Source organism: Eubalaena glacialis, chromosome 9 (assembly GCF_028564815.1).
Source record: "Eubalaena glacialis isolate mEubGla1 chromosome 9, mEubGla1.1.hap2.+ XY, whole genome shotgun sequence".
Lineage (NCBI taxonomy): Eukaryota > Metazoa > Chordata > Mammalia > Artiodactyla > Balaenidae > Eubalaena > Eubalaena glacialis.
The window spans coordinates 38,057,226-38,084,150 of record NC_083724.1 but is presented as its reverse complement, the minus strand read 5'-3'; the positions used below and the strand labels follow the sequence as shown (position 1 = coordinate 38,084,150).

Below are 26,925 nucleotides of genomic sequence, written 5' to 3'. Positions count from 1 at the left end.
TTAAGATACTTTTTTGGAAGACATTACATTACTTGAGAATAAATTCTAGTTCTACATATGAATATTATTTGTTTTCTGAATAGTGCTATTAAAATTTCTTTTAAACACAAATTAATTAATTAAAAATGAAAATAGCTTTATTGGCTTTTTCTATTTAAGAAATAATCTGTGCTCATGATAAAAAAAAATTCAAACAATATAGAAATGTATGAAGAAGAAAATTAAAATCATTCAGTCCCATTTAGATAACCAATGTAAAATCTGGGAATATTTATCCTTTCAGATGCTTTTCATATGTATATATACACACATATACACCTAGGTCTAGTAGGTAGGTAGGTAAGTAGGAAGGAAGGATGGATGGATGGATCGTAGCATGCATGCTATTTTCAGCCTCCTTTTATTCACTTGACACTATATTGTGGCCCTCCTTCCGTGTCAGTATATTTAGGTCTACATCATCATTTTGAATGGCTGTCATAGCCAATTACATTGATGTATCTTAATTGAGTTAGCCAATCCCCTATTTTTATTCTGTTGTCTTTTGCTATTATAAATAGCATTATGGTAAGCATCCAGGTATATACATTTTTGTCTCCTCTTCTGAAAATTATTTCCTTAGAATAAAGTCCTGGAAGTAAAATTAGTTGGTCAAAGGGTGGCTAGATTTTTAATGCACTTAATAGTGCCATATTGCTCTCTGGATAGACTGCATCAATTTATAATCCCACCAAAAATATATGAGAATTCCTCTTTTCCCATACTGTATCCTTGTCAGTACAGCGTATTAATATTTCAATCTTTAGAAATTTAATTGTGAAAATGATATCTCATTTAATTTACCTTTCTTTGATTACTAATTAGATTGAATCATTTTATGTGCTTATTTTCCTTCCTCTTCCCAATCACTTTATTGCCCATTTATACTTTTTTTGTGAATTGCCTGTTCATATTCTTTGTCCTTTTTTTCTTATTTCAAGGGGCTCCTTATATAGTAAAAATACCAACTTTTCCTTCGTCTGGCACATATGTTACAATTATTTTTTTCCATTTTTGTCTTTTGGCTTTTGTTTATAGTTTTTTATTTAGAAGTTTTTAATTTATGTAATTAATTCTATCAGTCTTTTTCCTTTATAGCTTCAGGATTTATGACATAAGCCATAGTCCTAACCCACACAATTGTAAGAATATTTTCCTTTACATTCTTCCTGTCTCTGGCTGGTTCAATTTTACTGTTTTTTCCAGTATTGGTTCTCAACTTTTGTTTATGGGTTTGATTTTAAGCATCCCTTCATAGGGCTTCTTCCATTACATTCAGGATACTACTCACCCTATCCCTTTCCTACTAGAACCAATTCCAAACCTTTAGCCACTTGACTTACGTACTAAACAGGTAGCTCCAGCTCCCAACTACTGCCTCACCCTTATCCATCCAGAGAGATTGGAAATGGGAAATAAAATCAGTATTTGCCTTAAATCCTCTTCCAGGGACTCTGCTAATGACCTTGGCAATATAAACAAAGTTATAGCTTCTAGGGAGTAAATTGTTACCCTGGAGTTACCTTTCTCTTCCTCTTCCTTTTGCTACTGATCGACCATAACACATTTTCCTCTGGATCCCTGGAATCTTTGTTCCCTTGTAAGCAAACACCCACAGCCTTATCTTTTCCTAAAAATGCTTTCTTCTCTCTACCTTGATTGAAAGATGACTTTCCCGGAGGATACCCTTTTCCTCCATCTCTCGTACTCTGCATACCAAAAGCCCAAAGGTATTGTCCTCATTATCCTGTGCCACTTTTCTTTCTTTTTTTTTTTTTTTTGGCTGCCTTGGGTCTTCATTGCTGCGCACAGGCTTTCTCTAGTTGCGGCGAGCGGGGGCTACTCTTTGTTGCGGTGCACGGGCTTCTCATCGCGGTAGCTTCTCTTGTTGCGGAGCACGGGTTCTAGGAGCACAGGCTTCAGTAGTTGTAGCACATGGGCTCTAGAGCGCAGGGTCAGTAGTTGTGGCGCACGGGCTTAGTTGCTCCGCAGCATGTGGGATCTTCCCGGACCAGGGCTTGAACCCGTGTCCCCTGCATTGGCAGGCAGATTCTTAACCACTGTGCCACCAGGGAAGCCCTTCCTGTGCCACTTTTAAACTATTACTTTTTCTCCCTCATATAATCTTTCTTCCTGTGATGCTTATGACTTCTAGCTATATTCCTCTTTCTTCTTGTCGTTGACATTTACAAATCTTCTGGCTTCTCCACTTCATTCACTGAGGACCTTGAAACCTTAGCTCATATTTTCCCTCTCTACCCAATCCCTGCTATCATCTTGGGTGGTATTGGCTTATTTATGGATGATCTAGCAACATAGATGCTTTCAGATGTCTAAAAGAATATATCTTTCAAATGACTTTTTGGACTCAAAAAAATCTGTATCATCCATTTCTATGTTATCATGTCACCATCCAGAAGTGTACTACTCTGAAATTGTAAACTCCTTTGTCATGATCTCTGATCACAAACCTTATTTTTCCAGTTCTCTTGATACTTGATTCCTAGTATACCTGCTTTCTTATCACAGGAAGATTTACAAACTCTCTGTTCTCCTTTTTCTCTATCAATCCCTTGCGACTTTACTTCCTTTCCTATCTTGCCCCCCATCTGTACCCAAGATCATAAGCATCTTCAATACCTTACTAGTTCTCCCTTTTTTTTCCCTCTGTGATCTCCCAACAAATCTCAACCTTGAATTAACCAAGCCATCTACCATTCTCTGTTTCTAATCTCAGAGTGCCAAGCACTTTTTGGGGATCACAAGCCATTACAAATACAGAGACTCCAAACTCTTCTGGGCTTCCAGTGCCACTTGGATAATTTTTTAATCTATTTATGGTGAGCTTAATTCTTAATTTTTCTTATTAGCTATTCCAAAATTCACCACTCTTGGGCCTTCTACCACATCCCACTCCCTTCTCCCCAGTGTGCAGTAGATGATATTGTTTTCTACTTTGCTGAGAAAAATCCAAACTATCAGCTAAGTACCCTTTTCTGTACAAATATCAGAACCCACCTTTACTTCCTTTCCTTCAGTCTCAAAAAAAGGTATAACTTTTTCTTTCAATACTAATCTCTTCATATATTCTGATTCCATGCCTTTCTACTTCTTCAGGAACCTCAGTCAATCCTGTATTCTCTGTTTCTTAATATCTGAAACTTATCCCATTATATGATTCTTTCCCCTCAGCTCAAACCTATCCTTTCTTTACAAAAACAAAAAAAACCACTTACTACATGCATACAATGGAATATTATTCAGCAATAAAAAGAAATGAGCTATCAAGCCATGCATGCACATATACACAGAAAAGGGAAGAACTTTAAATGCATATTGCTAAGTGAAAGAAGCCAATATGAAAAGGCTATGTACTGTATGATTCTAACTGTATGACATTCTGGAAAAGGTAGTGGTTGCCAGGGGTTTGGGGAGGGGTGGAGAGAAGGATGAAGCACAGGAGATTTTTAGGGCAGTGAAACTATTCTGTGTGATACTGTCATGGTGGATTCATTACATTATGCATTTGTCAAAAACCACAGAATTGTACAAAGCAGAGTGAACTCTAATGTAAACTATGGACTTCAGTTAATAATAATGTATCAATATTGGTTCATCAATTTTAACAGATGTACCATACTAATGTAAGGTGAAAATAGGGGGAAATGTGGAGTGGAAAGAAGAAAGGAAACATATAGGAACTCTCTGTACTTTCTGCTCAATTTTTTTTTATGAACGTAAGACTGCTCTAAAAAATATAGTATTAATTTAAAATAAAATAAATGTGTTAAAGTAACCCTTAGCCCATTAACCAGAGGTCACCACTACTAATAAATGTTTATATCTTATTTTATTCATTTTTTAAAGCACTTAGAACTTTTCCTTCATCCTGCATTACCCTCTGACTCCATCAGTCAGTCCAAAATGTTGATTATCAACCATATGTCAGACTCTGAATAAATGTTAAAGGTTCAAGGAAAACAAAAGAAATTTGTTCCCTACCTTCAGAGTTGGCAGACTAGAGGAAAAGTGTATAAGGAAATAGACAATTACAGCAGTCTTTATAACTCCTCACCTTTCATTCATTCCTCATTCTACCCTATATAATTAGACTCTGTCCTATCATGTCCACTGAAACTAGCCAAGGTCACTAATGACTACCTTGTTGTTAAGTCCTTACCCAATTTCTCTGCAGATTTTAACACTTAAAACTCCACTTTTTCTTAAAGCTCTCTTGTCCGTTGACTTCTGTTAAGTAACTCTCTTCTTGTTTTTTCTTCCTGTATGATTGTTTTTTCTCATCTTCTTGGCCATAGGTGCTGATGTTCCCCCAGAGCTCTATTATTGTACCTCTCTTCCATCTTTATAGTCTCGTGTTTTTACTGACTTTAACTACTGCCTACTTACTAATGACCTCCAAATCCATATATCCAAGAACCTTTTTAGCTCCCTCCCCATCCATGACCAAAGCTAAAGATATCCTATAAAAACTATCTATAGCTATGTCACAGGATCTCAAAGAGTTTCCTCAATTGCCTCCTCTACCCTCCATTCTGAATTCGTTTCTTCTCATCTGATACCCCCAGTTTCCATCCTTCTGTCTAGTACCTGGATTTGCCATTCAGTCTTATTCAACTGGGTGTTTAACTTTCGATTGCAGAGTAATTCATGAATACTGCCCCTCAGATCATGCTGTACTGCAGCTCCAAGCCAGCACTGCCTCAGTCCTGTACCCAGCCAGGTCCAGTGTTCTCAAACATTACTTGTCTGGAAGGGGAGATTAGAAACTAGCTCAGATCTCTTACCTGAGCTTCAAAACTATATATGCCTGCTTTCATTATTACCTTTATGTCCTTCAGGTATCACCAGGTCAGTCTGTCAAAAATCTCCTCCTGCTGGGTATCCTATCTCAGTGAATGGTCTTACCATCTATCCCAATTAGGATACATAAAATTATTCTTAACTGTTTTTCTCTTTCACTTGTCATATCCATGTCATACAATTCTATATTTTCAAATCATACCCTTAATTTAATATTTATTGTCACTACTTTATCATTTCTCTTGTGAATTACTGAATGGCTTTCTAACTGGTCTCCTTGCTTTTCGTCTTGCTACTTCCAATATATTCTCCATGCTGCTACCAGAGGACTATATGATCATATGACTTTCAGCAGAAAATTGTTATGGTTCCCTATTGCATACAAGATGGTAATGCAGGATCTGCTTCATATCTACCTCTCCAACTTCTCTCACATCACTCACCAGCTTCTAAGTTTCAAAGAATGTACCAGTACAAGAGCCCAGTTGTAGAAAAGCCTCAGAGGATGCTATATAATGAGTTATCTTAAATTACTGAACCCACAAACTTCCCAGAGCTCACAAGTCTGTGGTTGGCCAGGTCTAGGACTTGGCTCTGGACCTGACCATACTTCCTCACTATCATGACAAAACTCCCTCTAGATGGGTTATAGAAAAGAGCCAGTATAGCCCACTACAAACTTCCGTTTCCCCAACATAGCACCAAGCAGCGCAATTGTGTCTGTACTTGACACATTGGGGCCCAGCCCAGGTAGCACCACAACTACAATGAACTGGCGAAATATCCTTGAGAGTTCTGATATGGGCTGGAGAAATCTGTTAATAACACCGCACTCCAGGGTGGGCATAAGAGAGTCTCAGGACCAAATTGAGCCAGAAAAGAATGTTTACCCCAGGTGCCTACCAGCAGCCTACCTGACATGAAGAACGTTAGTCAACATCTAAAGGAGCCAAGCTCATAGCCAGGAAAATGGTAGTGAATATTAGGTCCACACATTGAGGCAGGGTCAATAACCTTGAGGACTAGAGGCAGGAAGGAATCAGGTATGCTGAATCAGGTATGCAAAATGGTATAAAATTAAGTCTGTGAACAAGAAGTCTGTACTGAAGCTTCCTTGTCATTCAGCCTTGCCTCTGTCTTGCAATATTCCTCTCTAGCCCCCTTGTGGGGTAAAACAGGATTAGTGCAACACAGTGATGTCATTGTACCTAGCTCCCTTCCCAGTTCCCAAAATCAGGCAGAGGACAGCCAGAGACAAGACTTTTTCCATAAACCATTTACTAATAGGGAACAGTTACTCTCTCATGTCCTCAGGTTTGATTTATCATGGATTTGGGACTTGGAAGAATAAAGCCTGAAGATGGCCACTAATCATTCAGGATAGCTGGAGTAGAAAGAGGGCAAGAAGGGTCTGCCAAGCAGTGCTAGCTTGTCTCCTGTGTGATGGATCTTCTCCAAGTGAATGGATGGTCCAGGTCAGAGCTACAGAGGCCTTAGAAACCAGCACAGGGTCTCTTTCACTTATCTTGCTTTTCTTTTCCCATCCTCCTAAGAGTTCTCATCACATTCCAGAAATTGCCCCCAGGTCGACCTTCTGTAAAGTGTCAAGCTGCTGTTTGTTTGGCTTATGTGTTCCAGAAAACAGAAAAGGTCGACTTCTCCTACAACAAACTGGCTGATCCTAAGTTTTCATTTTATGACAAGACTTTGGTGGAAGCAGTGAAAAGGGGAGATCGCTGGGTACACTTGTTTTTCCTATCACTCTCATTGTGTCATACCGTGATACCAGAAGAGAAAGTAGAAGGTGAGAAGGGGCTTGAGGCCTCATGGACTGAGAATATGTCATAGAGTCTAGGCTGATTGGAGGGGGGATGGTTTGATATCATTTGTAATGGCTTAATCTAAAGAACTTTCTAATAGGAAGAGTTGTCCAGCAATGGAATGGATAGTCAAGATAAGTAGTGGGCTCCTAGCCACTGAATATATTCAAGTAGAAAACAACCTCTTGGTCTTAAAGAAGATTCATTCATTGGATAGGGGTCAAACTTGGTGCTATCTAGCGAGCTTCGGATCTTGAGACTCTGTAATAGTCTGTCACAGAGTTTATCTGATTTATTGCCAAGATCAACCCCACTACCTCTGATAAGACTTCCTGAAGGATGAGTTGAGTCATCCTCTTGTTGCTTCACAATTTAAAGGTATCCCCATATACCCTAATTTCTTTAGTAACCAAATATGACTATGTCATCCATGAATTTATCAAAATCTTTTTGAGAAATTACTGATTTTAAATTAAGAAGACTTTTTTCCTTAACAAACAAGAATTTAGGCAGCCAAGTAAATCACATTCTTTAAAGTCAATGTAGTCTTAATATAATACCACCATGAGTAACACCTTATATTTGTATATCACTTTATAATTTTACAAGTTGCTTTCATTTATATTACCTTCCACAGTCTTCACAACAGCCCTCTGCAGAACAAGAAAAATGATCCTAGTTTTATAGCAAAGGAAACTGAAGCTAAAAGAAATTAAGTGCTGTACAGCAGAAACTAACACAACATTGTAAAGCAACTATACCCCAATTAAAAAAAAAAAAGAAATTGTGATGACTAAAATCCTATAGCTAAGAAAGGTATAAATGGGATAAGAACCCAAATCTCATGTCTTCTGGCCCCATGAGCTCCCACCCTTCCACAAGCCTCTCCGTGTCTGATGTTCCAACAAGTTGGTATTACTTGAAGCATATTTGGACTTGTCTATGTTTACTGCCTTGAGTGACAAGGTAGGAAACACACAAGAAAGTAATCTTATTATCCCATAGACACATCTTATGTCTGACTTAAAATTATACTCCCCCACCTACCTTATTCACAAGTATAAGATTCTGATGATGTATAACTGTTTTGAAAAATCAAATTAACCTTCAAAAGATAAATAATCTAAAATATATCTCAGGTTATAGGGATTATTCTAAAAGAGGAGTTCCAGAAATGTCTTGAGTAATATCAGATTTAAAGATTGATTCAACAGAGTAAGTCATTTACCTTCCCAGGGTGAGAGTTTCAAAGGTGACAATACTCATTCATATATATATATTTTTTTAATTGTTTACTAAACTATCAATCTTATTACCTTATAGCAGTGTTCATCAAAGTGCAGCCAGTCTTATGCAGGAGCACTTTATGGAGGACCATATGCATGAGACTCACTCAGGAGATTTGTTAAAATTCAATTTCCTGGGCCATCCTCCCAGATTTTGTGATTCTGGATTCAGTAAGTTTGGATGGGGCCCAGGAACCTTCATTTTTAACAATCTCCTGAGCCATCTTTACCTGCTAAAGTTGGAAAGCAACTGCCTATGTTTTGTTTGTTTGTACACATGTTCCATGGACTTCTGTAATACTAACTCAGGTCTGTGAAATTAGTTGAGAATATTGGAAAGAATGAAAAAACTGACCTGTTCTATGCAACCTGGCCTTTTAGGGCCAGGCTTGTGAGGAAATTTTGAAGAAAGATGTCCCCTCCTGGGCTCCATCTTTATGTAAGCCACTTGGAAGACAGTCTCACTTCTGGGTGGACTTCATCTGCACATCTCTATGGGCTCTGGCTGCTCTCTTCTCTCCTGCCAGGTGAGCTGACTTACCAGGCTCAGTCCCCAGATGAAGGTGCCCTGGTCACTGCTGCCAGGAACTTTGGCTTTGTGCTCCGTTCCCGCACGTCTGAGACAGTCATGGTAGTCGAAATGGGGGAAACCAGAATCTACCAACTACTGGCTATTTTGGACTTCGACAATGTACGCAAGAGGATGTCTGTTATTGGTGGGTGCCCCTCCTAGTCAGTCCTCTCCCCTCATTTGTCTTTCATATACATTCACACGTTGACTTTCTCCTCTATCTACACACAAATGTTTTCTCCTGCCCACATGCCATTTCACAGGCACTCTGCCTCAAATACAAATACTTAGCCATTCCCACTTTCTCTCTCATAATCCTTTATATTTTCTAATATACACATATGTGAGCTTACTGCCATGTGCTAGGGCCCTTATTTAGTGATCCTGGGTAGTGGCTTGTCAGAACCCTCAAAGCCAAGATAAGAACAGAGAATAAACCCATAAAGCCTGAACTTGGAATAAGAACTGGGGGCAGACAATATAGAGGAAATTAATACTATCTTGCTCTCAATTAGTTTGGGCCTCAGGCTGAAGAGGAAGAAGGTCATTTTTCATCCTTGTTCCTTATTAGGTGTGGGCCTTGGTCTGGAACTTGGACTTGAGAAGCTAAATGTGATTCTGTATCAGAGTCTTCCATAGGTGATACTGAACCCATGGAAAAACTGGTTCCAAAAGGTCCTCTCTCATTCTCACCAGCCCTCACCACATCACTCATCCTGTGTGACCACTCATTGAGTGCTTAGCCCCCAAAGGTGTCAGAAACAAATGTCATGGGAACAGCCTCCTGCCATCTCTCAGTGTCCCAGACAAGTTCTCGTAACAGTGGACCTATATGGTTACTTTGCTTAATTTGCTTATCCTTAGTGAGGACACCTGAAGATCGCGTAATGTTATTCTGCAAGGGTGCAGACACGATCCTCTGTCAGCTGCTTCATCCATCCTGTAGATCCCTCAGAGACGTGACCATGGAACATTTAGATGTAAGTGTTTAGGTTGCAGGGGAGGGAAGCTGTGGATGGCTCTGTGTATCTGGATGTGTGTCCATATATATGTCCCCATGTCAGTGTGTTTCAGTATGGGGTAGATTGGTGTCTGTGTCTCTTTAATTGATAGAAGAATAAAAACTACCCCATTCTGTGGGATTCTCACTGACCACATTGCCAACTTCTGTGTGAAGGAGTTGGGTGGCCCAGGATCCCAGGGGCATGATGAGGATTGTGTTGTGGGAGCACTTACCACAGTCAGAACAGTTCATTCTATGATTCCTGGCTCGGGAGGTCCTGTGGTCACATCTAGAATTTGCTTCAGAGTAGGGCCTGCTGGACTTCCCTGGTGGTGCAGTGGTTAAGAATCCGCCTGCCAATGCAGGGAACACGGGTTCAAGCCCTGGTCCGGGAGGATCCCACATGCCGTGGAGCAACTAAGCCTGTGCGCCACAACTACTGAAGCCTGCACGCCCTAGAGCCCGTGCTCCGCAACAAGAGAAGCCACCACAATGAGAAGCCCACGCACCGCAACGAAGAGTAGCCCCCGCTCGCCACAACTAGAGAAAGCCCGCGTGCAGCAATGAAGACCCAACGCAGTCAAAAATTAATTAATTAATTAATTAATTAATTAAAAGAATAGGGCCTGCTGGTATGGGAGGCCCCACCCCACCAGCCATGATGGGAAAAGACTGCTTTTAGGGTATGGAGCAGAAGGCACCAGGCCTGGGCTGTGTAGAGGACTGTTCGACACCGTCCTCTGTTATTTACAGGATTAGAATCCCCATGGGTACCTACCTACCCCACCCCACTTCCACCCTTTAGGACTTGAGATATATCAGAAAGAGAGATTGGCTTCAGTCTGCTGACATTAGAAGGGAAAACCAGATTCATGCTCGCTGGGGTTTCTACCCTTAAACCTGGATATATAAAGGGTTGGGGGAATAGGACAGGGGATGTGATGGGGAAGGGGCAGATCAGAAAAATATTTTAAAGAATAAATAGGTTGGAGGAAGAGCTATTTTATTAGGCCATTTTGGCTTGGCCTCACGTTAACTCATAGAAGTCAGAGAGCAAATGGCCAAAAGGCACATGAAAAGATGTTCAGTGTCAGCCATCAGGGAAAAGCAAATCAAAAATCACAAGATACTACTTCACACCACTACGGTAGTTAAAATCGAAAAGATGACCAGACAATAATGAGCACTGCCAAGGATATAGAGAAATTGTAACCTTCGTACATTGCTGACAGGAATGTAAAATGATGCAGCCATTTTGTAAAACAGTCTGGCATTTCCTGAAAAAGTTAAGCATAGAGTTGTCATATGACCCAGCAATTCCACTCCTAGGTATATTCCCAAGAGAAATGAACATTTATATTCACACAAAAAAGTGTACACTAATATTTATAGCAGCATTATTCATAATAGCAAAAAAGTAGAAACAACCCAGATCCCCATCAGTGGATTAATGGATAAATAAAATGTGATAAATCTGTACAGTGAATGTTATTCAGTCACAAAAGGGAATGACATACTTATAAATGCTACAATGTGGATAAACCTTGAAAACATTATGCTAAGAGAAAAAAGCCAGTCACAAAAGGCCAATATTTTATGATTTCATTTATATGAAATGTCCAGAATAGGCAAATCTGTAGAACAGAAAGTAGATTAGTGGTTACCAGGGGCTAGAAGAAAAGGGAATGGAAATGACTGCTGACAGGTAGGTGGTGATGGTGGTGATTTTCATCACCTCCTTCTTTTGGAGGTGATGAAAATGTTTGGGAATAAGATAATAGTGATGGTTGCACAACTTTATGAATATATATATATTTAAAAACCACTTAATTGTATACTTTAAAAGGGTGGATTTTATGGTACATACGTTGTATCTCAAGTTTTTGAAAAAGTCATTGAAGCGTCCCACATAGGACAACTCTTATGTCTTATACTGGTTTCCTGAGGGCACAGTTTTGTTTTTTTGGTGTGTGTGTGTGTGTGTGTTTTATGGGCTACTCTGAAAACTTGTCTTTTAACCTTCCAGAACTCATGAATTAGGGTATCTTCTCAATGAGCATTTCCACAGACTGGCTTCAAAGAGGGGTCATAAAACTACTTCAGATCTTTTGACCTGCTTCCAACCTTAACAGATACCCATAGTGGAGCCTAAAACACTACAATCTATTAACCACTGAGGATACACCTATAAGAGTCAAGTTCCAGAAACCCACTCACACAGAAGCACAGCTCCAAGCCCTCTAAGACAGGAATCCAGCAAACAGGTCACACAAAAACAAGCAGCAGTCATAATTTGGCCCCAGGGCCCCAGTTTGCCCACCACAAGAGAAAAAAAAAACATACAAGTAAGGGATAAGTAAAAAATAATGGGGGCTTCCCTGGTGGCGCGGTGGTTGAGAATCTGCCTGCCAATGCAGGGGACTACGGGTTCGAGCTCTGGCCTGGGAGGGTCCCACATGCTGCGGAGCAACTGGGCCCGTGAGCCACAATTACTGAGCCTGCGCGTCTGGAGCCTGTGCTCCGCAACAAGAGAGGCCGCGATGATGAGAGGCCCGCGCACCGCGATGAAGAGTGGCCCCCACTTGCCACAACTAGAGAAAGCCCTCGCACAGAAACGAAGACCCAACACAGCCATAAATAAATAAATAAAAAGACTTTCTCTCTATTTCACTCTTAAAAAAAAAAAATAATAATGTTAACACAGGCTGCTAAAGTATTTGTTGAATGGATTAAGAATCTGTCAGTGTATTGTTAAGCTTGCCAAGTCCTCTTATCAGTATCATGTAAAATCAGTTTCTGCCATATCTCTTCCTTCTTTTTTTCTAAATGGCTGATGTATATTTTAAATTGCTGAATATATATAGATAGATAGATAGATTTATTTATTGAGGTAAAATTGGTATATGACATTATATAAGTTTCAGGGGTACACCATTATAATTTGATATTTGTATATACTTCAAAGTGATCACCACTTTGTCTAGTTATCACCCATCACCATACAATTGACCCCCTTCACCTATTTCACCCACCCCCCAACCCCTTTCCCCTCTAGTAACCACCAATCTGTTCTCTGTATCTATGAGTTTGTGTTTTGTTTGTTCATTTGTTGGTTTTTTAGATTCCACATATAAGTGAAATCATATGGTGTTTGGTCTTTCTTTATCTGATTTATTTCACATAGCATAATACCCTCAAGGTCCATCCATCTTGTCACAAATGGCAAGATTTCTACTTTTTGTGGCTGTGTAGTATTCCATTCATCAATGGACATTTAGGTTGTTTCCATATCTTGGCTGTTGTAAATAATGCTGCAGTGAACACAGGGGTGCATGTATCTTTTTGAATTAGTGATTTCATATTATTTGGATAAATACCCAGAAGTGGAATAGCTGGATCTGGATCATATGGTGATTCTATTCTTAATTATCAAAAAGACAAATAACAAGGGTTGGAGAGGATGTGGAGAAAAGGGAACCCTCATACACTGTTGTTGGGAATATAAACTGGTACAACCACTATGGAAAACAGTATGGAGATATTTCCTTCTTAAGAAGTCTCTTGAGATCTTCTCTCAGCCTTCTTTTTTATAGCTTCACCTGCCAACAGTACAGAGGTTTAAGAGATAGCATTCTCTACAGATACTGCCTTGTATTAATTTTACCTGACAGGTAACATGAAGTATTCAGGAGTTACACAGAGAACTAAGAACAAAATATCAAGATGATAAATTCTGTTTCTCTTTGCTCTTATAATGCCAAAGTGAATTATTTTGAAGCTCACTATTAAGCTATTATGGGGACTTCCCTGGCAGTCCAGTGGTTAAGACTTCACCTTCACTGCAGAGGGCACGTGTTTGATCCCTGGCCGTGGAGCTAAGATCCCACGTGCCGCACGGTGCAACAGAAAAAAAAAAAAAAACAGTGATTATGTAGAATTGTTATTCATGTGCAATTCTCAACACACAAAATCTGCTTCTAACCCTCCTTCAGTTAAATATGAATTGTGCCCTAAACTACCCACACTCTCACCTAGCTCTCCTTATAACCAAGAGTATACTTCCACAAGATAGTTAGCTATGCGTGATTAGGATATATTGGTGGCCAAAGAGCAAAAGATGCTAACTCACCCAGAGAGCATTTCAGCAGTGACCTCATTAACACTACTGGCTATGACTAATCAACTGAACCAACCAGCTGTAGACAAATACACAAATTTGCTATTTGAGATGCCCATTGAATACTTGATGAAGGAAGGCAGGGAGAGATGAAAATAAATGAATGTAAGCCTGTAAAAAAACAGTAACACCCTTGATTATTTGTTATAAGAATTCCTTTTTACTTTATTACTCTCTTCTTTCTCATATTATAGACATCATTATCTTCTCTTTAGAGGGTGAATTATTATCCCAATTTTACAAGAAATAAATCTAGAAGGCGTCATTCTTTACGAGGGTCACACAGCAAATAACCTAAACACAAGTGGAAGGTAGAATCTTCTGTCTCTCAGAAGTACTCTCAACCTTTATCCCCAGCTATGTTGGCGCCATCCTTAGGACATTTGACTGAGAAAACTGAACAGGTGCTTTCTGGTTAGGCTAGGTATTAGCCCTGTGATACTAACCAATAAACCCTATCTTGCAGGCAGATGGAGCCTGTGGGGTTAGTCTGTCATTCCTTAACTCAGCCCTAACCCAGCCCAAGTCCACTCAGTGCATACACATGTCTTCCAGGATTTTGCCAGTGACGGCCTTCGCACCCTCATGGTGGCCTACCGAGAACTGGACAATGCATTCTTCCAGGACTGGAGCAGGAAGCAAAGTGAAGCCTATCTGTCTTTGGAGAACCGGGAAGATAAAATATCAATGGTCTATGAAGAGATCGAAAAAGACCTGATGGTTAGTGTGAGGAAGCCAGGGACAGATTGGAGGCAGGATTGGGGGCGGGGGAGCAGTCAGGAGACTGATCAAGGGCTCTGAGAATGGCTTCTAGCAAATCATAGGTTCAGGCTCTCTCTGGATACTGGATACTGGATACTGGAATCCAAGCTGATTCAGGATATCTTGGATCTTTGAAATCCATAAATAAGAAAAGAATGTACTTGTAAATTTCATCTTTCTGGCAGTGTTTCTTATCCCAAAGCTGTCCACAGAAGCTAAGAAATCTGGAAGAAATCAGGGTCTGAATAATGTACAACTTAGATGATCCAGAACTAATTGATGGAATAATCAAGACAATAATATTCACTCATTCATTCAACATATTTATTAAGTGCCTCCTATGTGCCAGGTACTGTTTTAAGCCCTGAGCATGTAGTAGTAGGCAAAACAGACAAAAAAGTAATATATATACAGTATGTTAGGTGATGACAGTTCTATGGAAGAAAATAAAGCCAGGAAGAAATGTAGGGAGTATCAGCATATGTGTGTGTGTTGTAGAGGGTAGAGTATAATTGCTATTTTAAATAGGGTGCTTAGTCTTTACTATGAAGGAGACATCTGAGCAGAGACCTGAAGAAGGTGGCAAACCACGCAGATCTCTGGGGAATCAGTTTTCCAGAAAGAAGGAACAGCAAGAACAAGGACCCTGAAACAGGAGCAGACCTAATTTGTTAGTAGAACAGCAAGGCAGCTCATGTGGCTGGTACAGTGTAAGTGAGGAGGAGACAATAAAAGGACATGAAACAGAGAAGCAGTAAGGGGTCTTGACAGGCCCATATAAAGACTTATAGTGAGACATGGAAAACAGTTGAAGAGTTCAACCAGGGAAGTGATGTGATAGCTTTTAAAATGATCAGTCTGGCTGCCATGTTGAGATGATTATTACTGTAGGGGAGCAAATGCAGACCCAGGGAGATCAATTAGAAAGTAGTTGCTGTTCCGGTTTGCAAGGCAGAAATAGAGACACAGATGTAGAGAACAAACGTATGGACACCAAGGGGGGAAAGGGGTGGGTGGAATGAACTGGGAGATTGAGATTGACCTATATACACTAATATGAATAAAATCGATAACTAATGAGAATCTGCTGTATAGCACAGGGAACTCCACTTCGCTGTACAGTAGAAACTAGCACAACATTGTAAAACAACTATACCCCAATAAAAAAAGAAAGAAAGAAAGAAAGAAAGTAGCTGTAATAGTACAGGTGAGAAATGATAATGGCTTGGACCAGATAGAAGTAGTGGAAGTGGTGAGAAATGGTCAAATTCTGTACACTTTTAAAAGTAGCACCAACAGAATTTGCTGATGGTTTAGATTATAGAATATGATAAAAGAAGTTAAGGATGACCCCAAAATTTTTGACCAGATTGATACAGGCTCTGCTATAAAAAGAGAAATTGCTGATACCAAATGGGAAAATTTAGAGATCCCAAAGGTCACAAATCTCCTTCCATAATCAGTTCTGTGGTTAGTATTTTTAGTCTGTCCTTTTAGAGGCCTAGCAGAAATCAGTCAGTAGTTTGTCCGGCTGTTAGTTTCTCAGACCCAGTGCTGTTGCCCATCCCTGTGGTCAGTCAGTACAATTAGGGTATCACTGAGAGACAGCATGATGTTGGACCAACATACTTTCAATGTAGTGTGGGAAAGGCCTTGAAAACCTTAGAGGCCCTCAGTAGGTACAAACAAATAAAGTTCACCCAAGCCCTTTTAGAGTTGAAAGAAAAACTGGAGTTGGATTTGGGGATCCCTTGTCTGGGACCCACTGCTTTTGGAGACCAAAGCCAGGAAACGTGCTATGAAGCAAGGGAGAAGTGAGAGTGTGTTGAGAAACAGGATTTAGAAGTGGCACAAAGCTTCATGTACGACTTGTGCGAGTCTTTTCCCTCTTTGGTTCCTTATATTCTGTGTTTCTAAATTTGATTTCAGTGTGTGGTTGAAAAGCTGTCTGTTGAGGGGCAGAGTGTAGTGAGTTTTATACCATTGGGGTCCTCGTGCCAGGACAGAGCCAGCTTACTAAAGAGGATGCTGAGGTGCCAGTCGAGTTGTTGGGTACCACTAAACGCAATGAGCCTCTTCCTTTGCCTCACTCACTGATATTTCTGTTCAAAGCTGTTAGGGGCCACAGCCATAGACGACAAGCTGCAAGATGGAGTACCTGAGACGATCATCACCCTGAACAAAGCCAAAATTAAAATCTGGGTTTTAACTGGAGATAAGCAAGGTAAAGGGGAGCTCCTTGCCTGACCAATCCTCTTCCTTGTCCACCTTAGCCATTTCTTCTTTTTCTTTTTCATTTCCTTTTTTTCTTAGCCATTTATTTGACAAATACCTTATAACCCAGGTCAAGTCCTTAGAGAACACCTTCACTCCCAGTCTTGCATATAATTTGCTAAGCATATATAGTACTTTATGCCAGATACTGTATTAGGCATGGAGAACACAGAGATGAATCAGTCAGACATGGCCTCTGTCATCCAGGAACTCACAAGCTAAAAACTTTTAGGGTTGTCTTTGACTATACCCTCTCTGTTGTCCCAAAGCTTTACTCTCTTACCATGTTCCACTAATTCTTCTGAAAATCCTCTTAACTATGCCACCACCCTAGTTTAGCCTTTGTCCCCTGTTGGCTGTACTTCTGCAAAAACTTCTGAACTGATCTGTTTCTTCACCTTATTAATTTCAATATAGCCTACATACAACCATCAGTTTAACCTTCCTAAAATACCGCTTTTGTGACGTTACTCCTCTACTCAGGTACCTACAGCAACTTCACATGGTAAAGTCGGACTCCACTGTCTGGACTTCAAGACCTTGATAATCCGTTGCTACCTACACATCCTTATCTCCATCGTAATGTGACCATATCTTCATTATGTCCCAAACCAATTCCTATTCTATGCCCTCTGTTTGGATTGTTTCCCCATTTGAAATTCTTTTTCCCCCTAAACAAATCTTACTCATCCTTTAAGGCCTTGCTCTAAGAAACTTTCTATGACAATTGCAATCTCTCCTCTGAATTTTGATACTACCTGTAGCCAAGGTTCAGGACTTAATTTTAAAAAAATTGTTTTCCTTAGTATGACTTTATTCCAAATTCCAGATTTCTTGATGCAAAGGAAAGACTACAACCTAAACATATCTCAGTCCCCCATAAAATCTAGCATAGAAACAGGCACAGTGCTGATCAAGGAAATATACCCAGATTGCCGGGAGAAGTGAATACAGACAGGAATTGCTTTAAGAAATAAGGGAAGGCTTTGTAGAGAAAGCTAAGCCAGAATGATCCTAGTTATTGATAAATAACTTGCAAGTCTGTACCAGGTAGACAGTTTCCTCTGGATGTTTGAATATAGTCTCCACTGGCTCACAAAAAACATGCTTTGACCGCATCCATGGCAAATATGGACATATGGGCTCTGCAGGCCACTGTTTAGTGCCTTTGTACCTGTACACTGTAAAGACCCTGTTCCAGCCAAAATGCGACCTGTGTTCCCCCTTGCCCTGCAGAGACTGCTGTGAACGTTGCCTATGCCTGTAACATATTTGAGGATGAAATGGATGGGATGTTTATCGTGGAAGGCAAGGATGATGAGACAGTTCGGCGAGAACTCAGGTGCGACGGGAGGGCTGCCGCAGCCTGTCCCTGGGACCAAGATTTCCCACCCATCACTTCACCCAGTGTGGCTCCTACGTTACCAGAAGGAACAAAGGAGAAATGGGGGAGGGAAAAACAAAAAACCTAAAATATTGGAGAGAATTTTGTGAAGAAGCATGAGGGCTCAAGGAGTTGGAGTGTGGAGGTGGAGAAGTGTTGTATGTAGATGGTCTGGGACCTAAGGCAGTGGCAGGTCTCAGAAGGCAGTTGAGTATCAGGCCCTGGGAGGTGCTCTGCAGAGGCTCTATATCCACCTTGCTCACTTTCACTTTGGGACACATTTTCCTTCCTAAGCTCTGGGGCTTCAGGTCAGACACTAACCATTACTCTTGGCTTTCAGGTCAGCAAGGGAAAAAATGAAACCTGAGTCTCTACTGGAATCAGACCCAGTAAACAGTTACCTCACCACAAATCCCCGAATGCCCTTCAAAATACCCGAGGAGATGCCCAATGGCAACTACGGCTTGATCATCAATGGCTACAGTCTGGTGGGCAACACAGACCTACAACTCTGTTCTCTTCTTCCAAGGAACTTTGTTCCTAGGTCCAACCCACTTCAGGGAAATTTCAAGATCCTTTTGCTATTCCATGAGTTACCCTATTCCCCCTTCCTTCAGGTGCCCTTGCCTGTCAGACACCTTTCCTCAGCCTTCTCTAGGCAGGAATAATGAGGAAAGAGAAGCCAAGGGCATAGTCCTTTCTTATCCAAATTCTTCACTACTGATGTGGCCCGTCACCTAGGGGAAGGGGGGAAGTGAGCAGAACCAGGTCCTCCAAAAAATCACTTGGCCTTATAACCCAGTCAACTGATTTGACCCAGTGAGAGAGCCTCACTGGTTTTCCACTGGAGGCTGGGTCAGGATGCCTAGAACTGACTTGGGGGCTTGGCTGCCCTTGGGAGTGGAGCACCTGGGGAGTAGCTCTGCCTGACAGGGGAGTATGGAGGGGAAGGAGAGGGCCTAGGAAGGTTCTGTCCCAAGAGTCTTTTGGGGCAGCCTGGAATGTGTGTGTGTCCTGGTGCTGCAGGCCCACGCTCTAGAAGGGAACCTGGAGTTGGAACTGCTGCGAACGGCGTGCATGTGCAAGGGAGTGATCTGCTGCCGGATGACACCCCTTCAGAAGGCCCAGGTGGTAGATCTGGTGAAGAGGTACAAGAAGGCGGTGACACTGGCCATCGGGGATGGGGCCAATGACGTCAGCATGATCAAAGGCATGTGAGGGGTTGGGGGGCTGTAGTGCCTAGCCACGGGCCTGCTCTTCCCTCCTTCCATGGGCAAAACTGATCTGGGTGGCACTGTGTTGCTGGCTCACTCTCCTGCATATCATATGTATTGTACATTTATACTGTTTTGCAGCTTCATTCATGTTCCTCTACACCTCAGTTCCCACTTGTTTACACATCATTACATCAGCCCACATCCACAGTCATGCACACACATTCAGATTCATGTATGTAACACTCACACACACTCAGATACCCATGGCTCCAATAAGAACACGTGCACATATTCACAGAACAACAGGCTGTGCAACTACAACACCATCTTTCTGAGATGGCATCGAAGCCCACAGAAAGGACCCCTGGGCAGGAGTCGTGGTCTGTTCCTTTTTTGAAGGCTGTAGGGCTGAGCAATGTTAGACAGACTACAGGGCTGCCCAACCAGGGAATTAGCTGTGTGGCCTGATGCAGGGATCTTTTCCTCTCTGAGGCAATATTCCCAAGAGCTTGCCCTGACTCCCCTGGCTGGAGAAGAATAGCAAACTTACTGATGCTTTGGACCAACAGAAGCAAATGGCTGAAACTGGTGCTAATTTCAGCTGAATGTTGTTAGCCTCCAGCAACTTGTGGTTCTGTGAGATACGGATAACATCTAGGGGTCCTCTAGTCCAAACTCTCTCCCCATACTGGAAACACTAGAAGATATTCCAGCCTCGGCTTCAATACTAGGAAGTGTTCTTGCTCTCTTCCCCACTTTCTAGAACTTCATTGGCTTTTAGAGCCTTAGAGGTTTCAATTATTCTGTTAAGCAATGTAATAGGTATATACCAGAAGATCAAAGAATTTGGCCTATATTACAGCAGACTGATTAAAACTTTTAGAAACTTAAGTCTTATCTTCCATCAAGCATAATCCTTGCTTTATCCAGAAAAAGTCACCTTAAGCTTCCTGAAGAACTCGTTTCTTCCTAACAAAGTATGTACATCACGTATTCCTCCCAACAGTTGGATTTTAGCTCCTTAGATAAACTTAGGTAATTAAAAACTGTGTTAGGTTGACATTCATCCTGCATCTTTAATTGATTTAAGTGGCTTCGAGAGATAACAAGAAATTTTTACCTCAGCATCTGGGCAGTAGGGAAGAGCCCAGATGGCTCTAGTAGGTGCAAAACCATCAAGGACAGTTTTCTAGTACTAGCTGTATGTGGCATTCTTGAGTGGCAGCATCCAAAACAAAGTGCAGATGAAGGAGTTGTTGTCTGACTTGTGGGGGAAGGGCAATCCACTAAGGAGAAAAGACTCCATAAGTAAGTGCCACCTTGAGCTGGGCCTACCAGTGTTTTTCAAATGTAAAATAAGGGGCTTATGCAACATGATCTCAGCCTTCCTTTTACACTTCCCAGGCTGGGAGCCCAGAAGACAAGCTCTGTGGCTGAGAAGTTTCTGGGGTTTCTTTGCAGCTGCCCACATTGGAGTCGGCATCAGTGGCCAGGAGGGAATGCAGGCCATGCTCAACAGTGACTACACCTTCTCCCAGTTCCGCTATCTTCAGCGTCTACTCTTGGTCCATGGCCGCTGGTCCTATAATCGCATGTGCAAGTTTCTCAGCTACTTCTTTTACAAAAACTTTGCCTTCACTCTGGTGCACTTCTGGTATGCCTTCTACAGCGGGTTCTCTGCACAGGTAGGAGGTCAAGTGGCATTCCCCACTCTCGTCAACTGGGTCTTCTCTAATCACCCCCCACTTCAGCCAGTTCAGACCCCTTTTCTCCTCTAGAGACCTGTGTATGACATTCTGCCATCTATCCATTAAACTCCTCACCCATGATGATCCCATCTCCTAACCCTACACTTAACCTTAGATTTCTAAACACTAACTTTTCTGTCCTGGCTCTGACTTGGCCTTGACTCCTACCAACAGAACTCTCCCATGAGATATTTTCATCTTTTCCATGACATAGAGACCTAGAATTTCCAAACATATGTAATGGGGGTGGGGGTGAGATTCCTGGATCTGGGAGGGGTTTTTTTAGGATCCAGAGTAATCTTTATGGAACAGGCTAAGTCTCAAGGGGCCTTTGGGTCTTGCCAGACAGGCTGGTTCTGGCATTTACCTGTAGCCATACTTGGAAACACAGCTTCCCTTTACTTCTCCTTCCTCACCCAGACATACCACGCTGCCAAACACACCCCATTTTTGCTCTAATGAATATGAAGTCTCCCCCACAGAAGTGGGGAGAGGTGACACTTGGATGTTGATGTTCTACGAGAAGTCCCTTTTCCTATGAGAAGTTTTTCAGGAGTCTCTCAAGGATTCCCAAAGAGAAACAACCTCAGGAATGATTATCTTGGGAGATCCCTACTACCTTTGTTACCTTGGGCTCCAGGGGAAACAGACCAGTCAGCAGACAATAGTAGGCTTGTCTACCCCTAGTGTCTAACAAAGCCAGTCTGGTTTGTGGGAGGTGTATGTGTATGTATGTGTTAGTTACTGCTGACCTCTTGTGGTTAGTAAAGAAAGGAGCCCTCTCTAGGCCCAGAATGAAGCACCCAGCTGGGGAAGGGTCATTGGGTCTATTCTGCTTGCCAGTGTTAGAAAATGTCCAGGGTTATAGAAACTACTGAATGCCATAAAGCAGATAAAGAACCCAGAGGCTTACATGCCTGGGAGTGCAGGGGTACACCTAGCATTCCCTAGCAGCCACTCTGGGTCCTTTCTGTATAGGGAGGAGCAGTACAGGTCATGGTGGGGTTGGTCTAAATCAGCCTTGTCAGGTTGGCCACAAACAAGTTTGATGTGGGCTTACCCCAGCCTGGGACCCAGGGACCAAACAGAGTCTGGGGTCAGCCTTCTCGGTCAGATTTCGGAAATCCAAATCCTGCTCTAGGTTAGTATGGTGATGGGTAGGTGTAGGGCAGAAGGGCTTCTCTTGGACCTGGGAGGTGGAGCTGAGACTTTGGAGAAGAGACGAATCTAAGAAATCTCCTTGGTATTCTTCCAGACAGTTTATGATACCTGGTTTATCACTTTCTACAACCTGGTCTACACCTCCCTCCCTGTCCTGGGCTTGAGTCTGTTCGACCAGGTAAGACCAGCAGCAAGCCTCTTAGGGCTGAAGCCTCTGGGCCCTTGAAGAGTATTCCCAGGAGTGAGGAGGACAGCAATAGCCAAGCTCTACCAAGTCAAATATAAATGGAATAATTTGTAGAGCAAGGGAGGGAGCTGATCACCTAGAGAGGTATCATTGGATAAAGTAAAGAATCCTCTGCCACAGAGAATAATCATCAGTTGTAGAAATCCAAGTTTTCCTGTGTGAATTTTATCTTTGTAGAGAGAAACACAGAAACTGTGCTGTACAGTAAATTGAGTGTGTACAAAAGTGAAAGGAAATAGAGTTATTGGTGCAGGAGTAGGTAAAGCAAGGGGCTTCAAGAAAGGAGCAACCCATAGAGAGATAATGAGATAAGCCAATTCAGGGAGGCCTAGGTGGGAATCCTGAAGGCCAAACATGGGAGTATGGGTATGATACCTTGAATCATAGGGAGTCAGCCTAGGGGATACCATTTAGCCCTCAGAAATTCCCTGGGCATTGAGGGTCCTGGTGCCCTACCTCTCCCTCCTCTCCTACCCAATCTCTAGTCCTGGGCACGTGGAATAGAAAAGGGGCCTCCAAAGAGGAATAAGGTAGCTGAAAGAAGACATCATGGGATCATGGTTCCTGGTCTCCATTGGGGTAGGAAGTGAAATTCTCCGTGAAGTAGCTGCCAGCCTCAGAGCAACAAGAGGGGTGAATTATGTCATTCAACAGTCCTATCCAGCTTCAATGGTCTAATTCTAGGGATCCACAACCTCTCAAAACAAGCCTCCGGCTTTGTTATCCAAAGTTTCGGATTTAGGAGATGAAGATGATCCAATGTCATCCACATAGAGAATTCCCTCACCTGAATTCCCCAGTAGCTATGGGAATGGGAGGAGCATCACAGAACATAGATACCTCTAAGGGACTAACTGGTCCCCATTGGCTTCCCACTTTCTTCCAACTGGCTTTTGACACAAAGGATACTCAACTAAAGGAACACTTAAAACTGGGGACTCATGTCCCAATTGCCTCCCCATCTCAAGCTCCAGTCCTCCCTTCAGCTATTCCCAATCCTAACTGCCCCCTTTCTTAACTCCGCATCTTGCCCTTCTAGCTTTCTTCCACCACGTATATCCTTGCCTGGAGAGTAAGACTTTAGGAAGGGTCTGTGGTCACTGCTCTGTTCTCTGGTTCCACTTCTCAAGTAATCCATGAGGAAGCTCCTAGGCAGCCTAACAGCAGACTCAGTAAGGGGAGAAGCCTCTACTCTGTTAGAGATGGGATCTTCTATGGAGAGACCCTGAGCCTTCCTTCTTACCCTCTGGTGCTTCCAGGATGTGAATGAAACATGGAGCCTACGTTTCCCAGAGCTGTATGAGCCAGGCCAGCGCAACCTCTATTTCAACAAGAAGGAATTTGTGAAGTGTTTAATGCATGGGATCTACAGTTCCTTAGTGCTGTTCTTTATCCCTATGGGGACCGTTTACAATTCAGTGCGCAGTGATGGGAAGGAAATCTCCGACTACCAGTCCTTCTCCATGATAGTGCAGACCTCCTTGCTCTTTGTGGTCACAATGCAGGTGTGGCCAGTGGTGGGGTAAGGGGATTGGGTGGGGAGCCTGTCTGGAAGAGAGGAAGGGAAGGAGGGAGGGAAGGTGGGAAGGGAGCATCCTCCTTTACAAAATTGGGGAAGGGAGGTGGCTGACAGGTCCCAGGTTGTAGACTAATGAACATAAGAGGGTGCTTTTCAGATTGCCCTGGAGACAATCTACTGGACAATGATAAGCCACATCTTCACCTGGGGTAGCCTGGGTTTCTACTTTTGCATCTTATTCTTCCTGTACAGTGATGGCTTGTGCCTAATGTTCCCCAACATCTTCCAGTTCCTAGGTAAGATTCTGCCCAGTCTGTGGCAAGGGGCTGGGGCTGGGGTTGGTAGTGTGAACCAAGTACATTTGTTTAATAAATGTTTACTGAGCAGCTATTACTATGTGTTAGGCTCTGTGGATATATATATGATTATGACATGGTCTCAGCCCTAAAAGGACTCAGAATCTAGCTAGGTGAAATATTTTACCTCATTAGAGTCTCTAAGATATTTTTAAGTTTCTTACCTAATTTGGTCTCTACAAGCATCCTGTGAGATAGACAGGGCAAGGATTATTACACCATTTTAGAGACTGGAGGTTTTTAAAAAATGACTCAAATCTAGGTCTCCTGGTTCCCAGTCCAATGTCCTTTCTACTGTGGCATACTGCCTTCTTATCTCCCACATGAATTTCCCTCTCTCTCATCTCCACTCTGATGAGGACAAAATACAGACAGAGTAGACGTGTAGATGTAGCTGGCTCCTACCTCTTGTCAAGCCACTCATTTTTCCCTTCCAAAACCCTCTATCCCATTTTTGTGTCCAGGCCAATGCTCTAGGATTCCTATAACCTACCTCTACCTCTCCTGCCCTGCCCGGCCTTTAGAGGGAGACAAAGGCATGTGAATTCACAGTGACTTTGGCTGCACCAAGGGCCTAACCTCAGTGCAATCCTTTCACATTTATATTATTTCTCAGGAGACTAACTGTCTCCAAATCAATAACTTCTTTCTTTGGACTGAAGAGATACCTAAGTTCTGGCTGACAGCCCCCTTCCTCTAGGCTCTGGTTCTGCCTTTCCCTTCTGGCTCATTGTTTACAGGTGTGGCCAGGAACACTCTGAACCTGCCGCAAATGTGGCTGAGTATTGTCCTCAGCGTGGTCCTCTGTATGTTGCCTGTGATTGGGTACCAATTTCTCAAACCACTATTCTGGCCCGTCAGTGTGGACAAGGTGAGTGGAACAGGGAATCTACCCAGATGTAATTCATGACCCTCTTTGCCTTTGCCTCTGTGGATAAAAACCCTGTCCCCCATGCTTTGGCTTTAGATTATTGACAGAATTCATCATTGCATGAGACATCCACTGCCACACCCAATCCGGACCAAACTGAAACATGCAAGCTCTCGACGTTCTGCCTATGCGTTCTCCCACAAACAGGGCTTTGGGGCCCTCATCACTTCCGGCAAGACAATGAGGGCCAAAATGCCCAAGAAAAACAGCTTTCCTTTTAAAAAGTAGAGGCCTTTACGGAAGCCCTAAAGGAGTCAGTCATTGCTCTTCCTCCCTTGTATTCACACAACTTAATAAGGAGAGATTAGAGTCCCTGGAAACCAGCATAAACCTGTTCTTCCACTCTCACTCCAGGGGCTCAGCTTCTTCATTCCCTAGAAGGCTATGCCCAGGTAAGACAAGGAAAGGTAGAGGGCCCCCCCGACATCTGTCAGAGTTACAGCATTTCAAGAAAAAGCGATGTCAGGCCTCCCTCTACCAACCCTTCCAAGTTTTAATCCATACAAGCAAATGTGGAAATAATGGGTGAAGAGGGGGAATGTGGGGAAGGGAAAAGAAAATAGGACCTAAGAATCTTAGTTTGGGCCCTATTTCCCACACCCAGAGCAACCATAAATTTTGCCAGGGCTCCCCACAAACATATTCACCCAGGCACCCTTCTCAGGTTTATCTGAGGGATTCAGGGCCTGGGTAGCAAAAAGAAGAGGCAGCTATGAAAAGTTGGTCATAAGAAGCTAAAGGAGAGTTTCTGGACCAAAAAAAGAATGGAGGTGGTTCCTGCCTTGATAGGACAGCTCAAGATTTTGCCACCTTCTCTTCTCTTTGACCCCTTTGACCCAAGAACTGATACCTTTTCAGGCCTCAGAACTGGGAGGGGGAGACTGCAGGGGATTTTAAAAAATCTTTTCTTGAGGGACATAAGCCATAATTGGTGAACATTTGTCTTCATTCTATAAAATTATTTTGAGAAGAAACTGTATGTACTTGGGAAACTGCTTCTAACAAGTTTATAGATAAGTAATAAATTGCTGATTTTGGAGTAGAGAGATTTGTATTGTCTGTTGGGGCCCCAGGGATAATAACTTAGGCCAAGCAATATCATTGGTCTATAGACCCCTTTTGAACGAGACCAATATTTCCCTCCCCCCGCCAACTACGTTTTCACTTCCATTCCAGTTTTTCCCCCTGCTGCTAAACTCTATCTTGGCCTCAGTATGACCACATCTTTTAACCATATAGCTCTTTGCACACCTTAAATATTAGTTCCCAAAGCTCAGGCCTAGGTTCTCTGCTCATTTTTCTTTGTACACTTTTCCTGAGTGACGACTTCTAATCTCATGACTTTATTTACCAATAGAAAGAAGGTTCTCAACTCTCTCTGTATCCTAGATCTCTCTTCTGAGATCCAGATCCATTTATTAAACTGACTCTAAGACCCTTCACTTAGTTGAATCTCAGGAAACTCACCAACCTGTATTAAACATTTTCCCCAAAAATTGCACCCCAGGATGTCACTACCATCATCCCATTCACCCAAAGCAGAATGATGGGAATCATACAATACTCCTCCTATATAGTCTGATGTCTATAAAGTCATCAGGTAATGTAA

At 42.3% G+C, this 26,925-nt stretch overlaps 1 protein-coding gene across 1 annotated transcript in view; it reads left to right on the top strand.

Annotated features, from left to right (window-relative positions):
* LOC133097307 (phospholipid-transporting ATPase FetA-like) overlaps positions 1–25,995 on the top strand; it is a 56,757-nt gene extending 30,762 nt beyond the window's left edge. Inside the window, exons 13-27 of the mRNA XM_061199198.1 lie at positions 4,726–4,733; positions 6,499–6,664; positions 8,494–8,682; positions 9,402–9,517; positions 14,273–14,437; positions 16,592–16,703; positions 17,990–18,095; positions 18,478–18,625; positions 19,164–19,347; positions 20,816–21,039; positions 22,358–22,441; positions 23,770–24,015; positions 24,187–24,325; positions 25,126–25,256; positions 25,353–25,995. Coding sequence (XP_061055181.1) covers positions 4,726–4,733; positions 6,499–6,664; positions 8,494–8,682; positions 9,402–9,517; positions 14,273–14,437; positions 16,592–16,703; positions 17,990–18,095; positions 18,478–18,625; positions 19,164–19,347; positions 20,816–21,039; positions 22,358–22,441; positions 23,770–24,015; positions 24,187–24,325; positions 25,126–25,256; positions 25,353–25,544 — 2,210 coding nt within the window. The 3' untranslated portion in view covers positions 25,545–25,995. The remainder of the gene's footprint in view (positions 1–4,725; positions 4,734–6,498; positions 6,665–8,493; positions 8,683–9,401; positions 9,518–14,272; positions 14,438–16,591; positions 16,704–17,989; positions 18,096–18,477; positions 18,626–19,163; positions 19,348–20,815; positions 21,040–22,357; positions 22,442–23,769; positions 24,016–24,186; positions 24,326–25,125; positions 25,257–25,352) is intronic.
* The last annotated feature ends 930 nt before the right edge of the window (positions 25,996–26,925 follow it).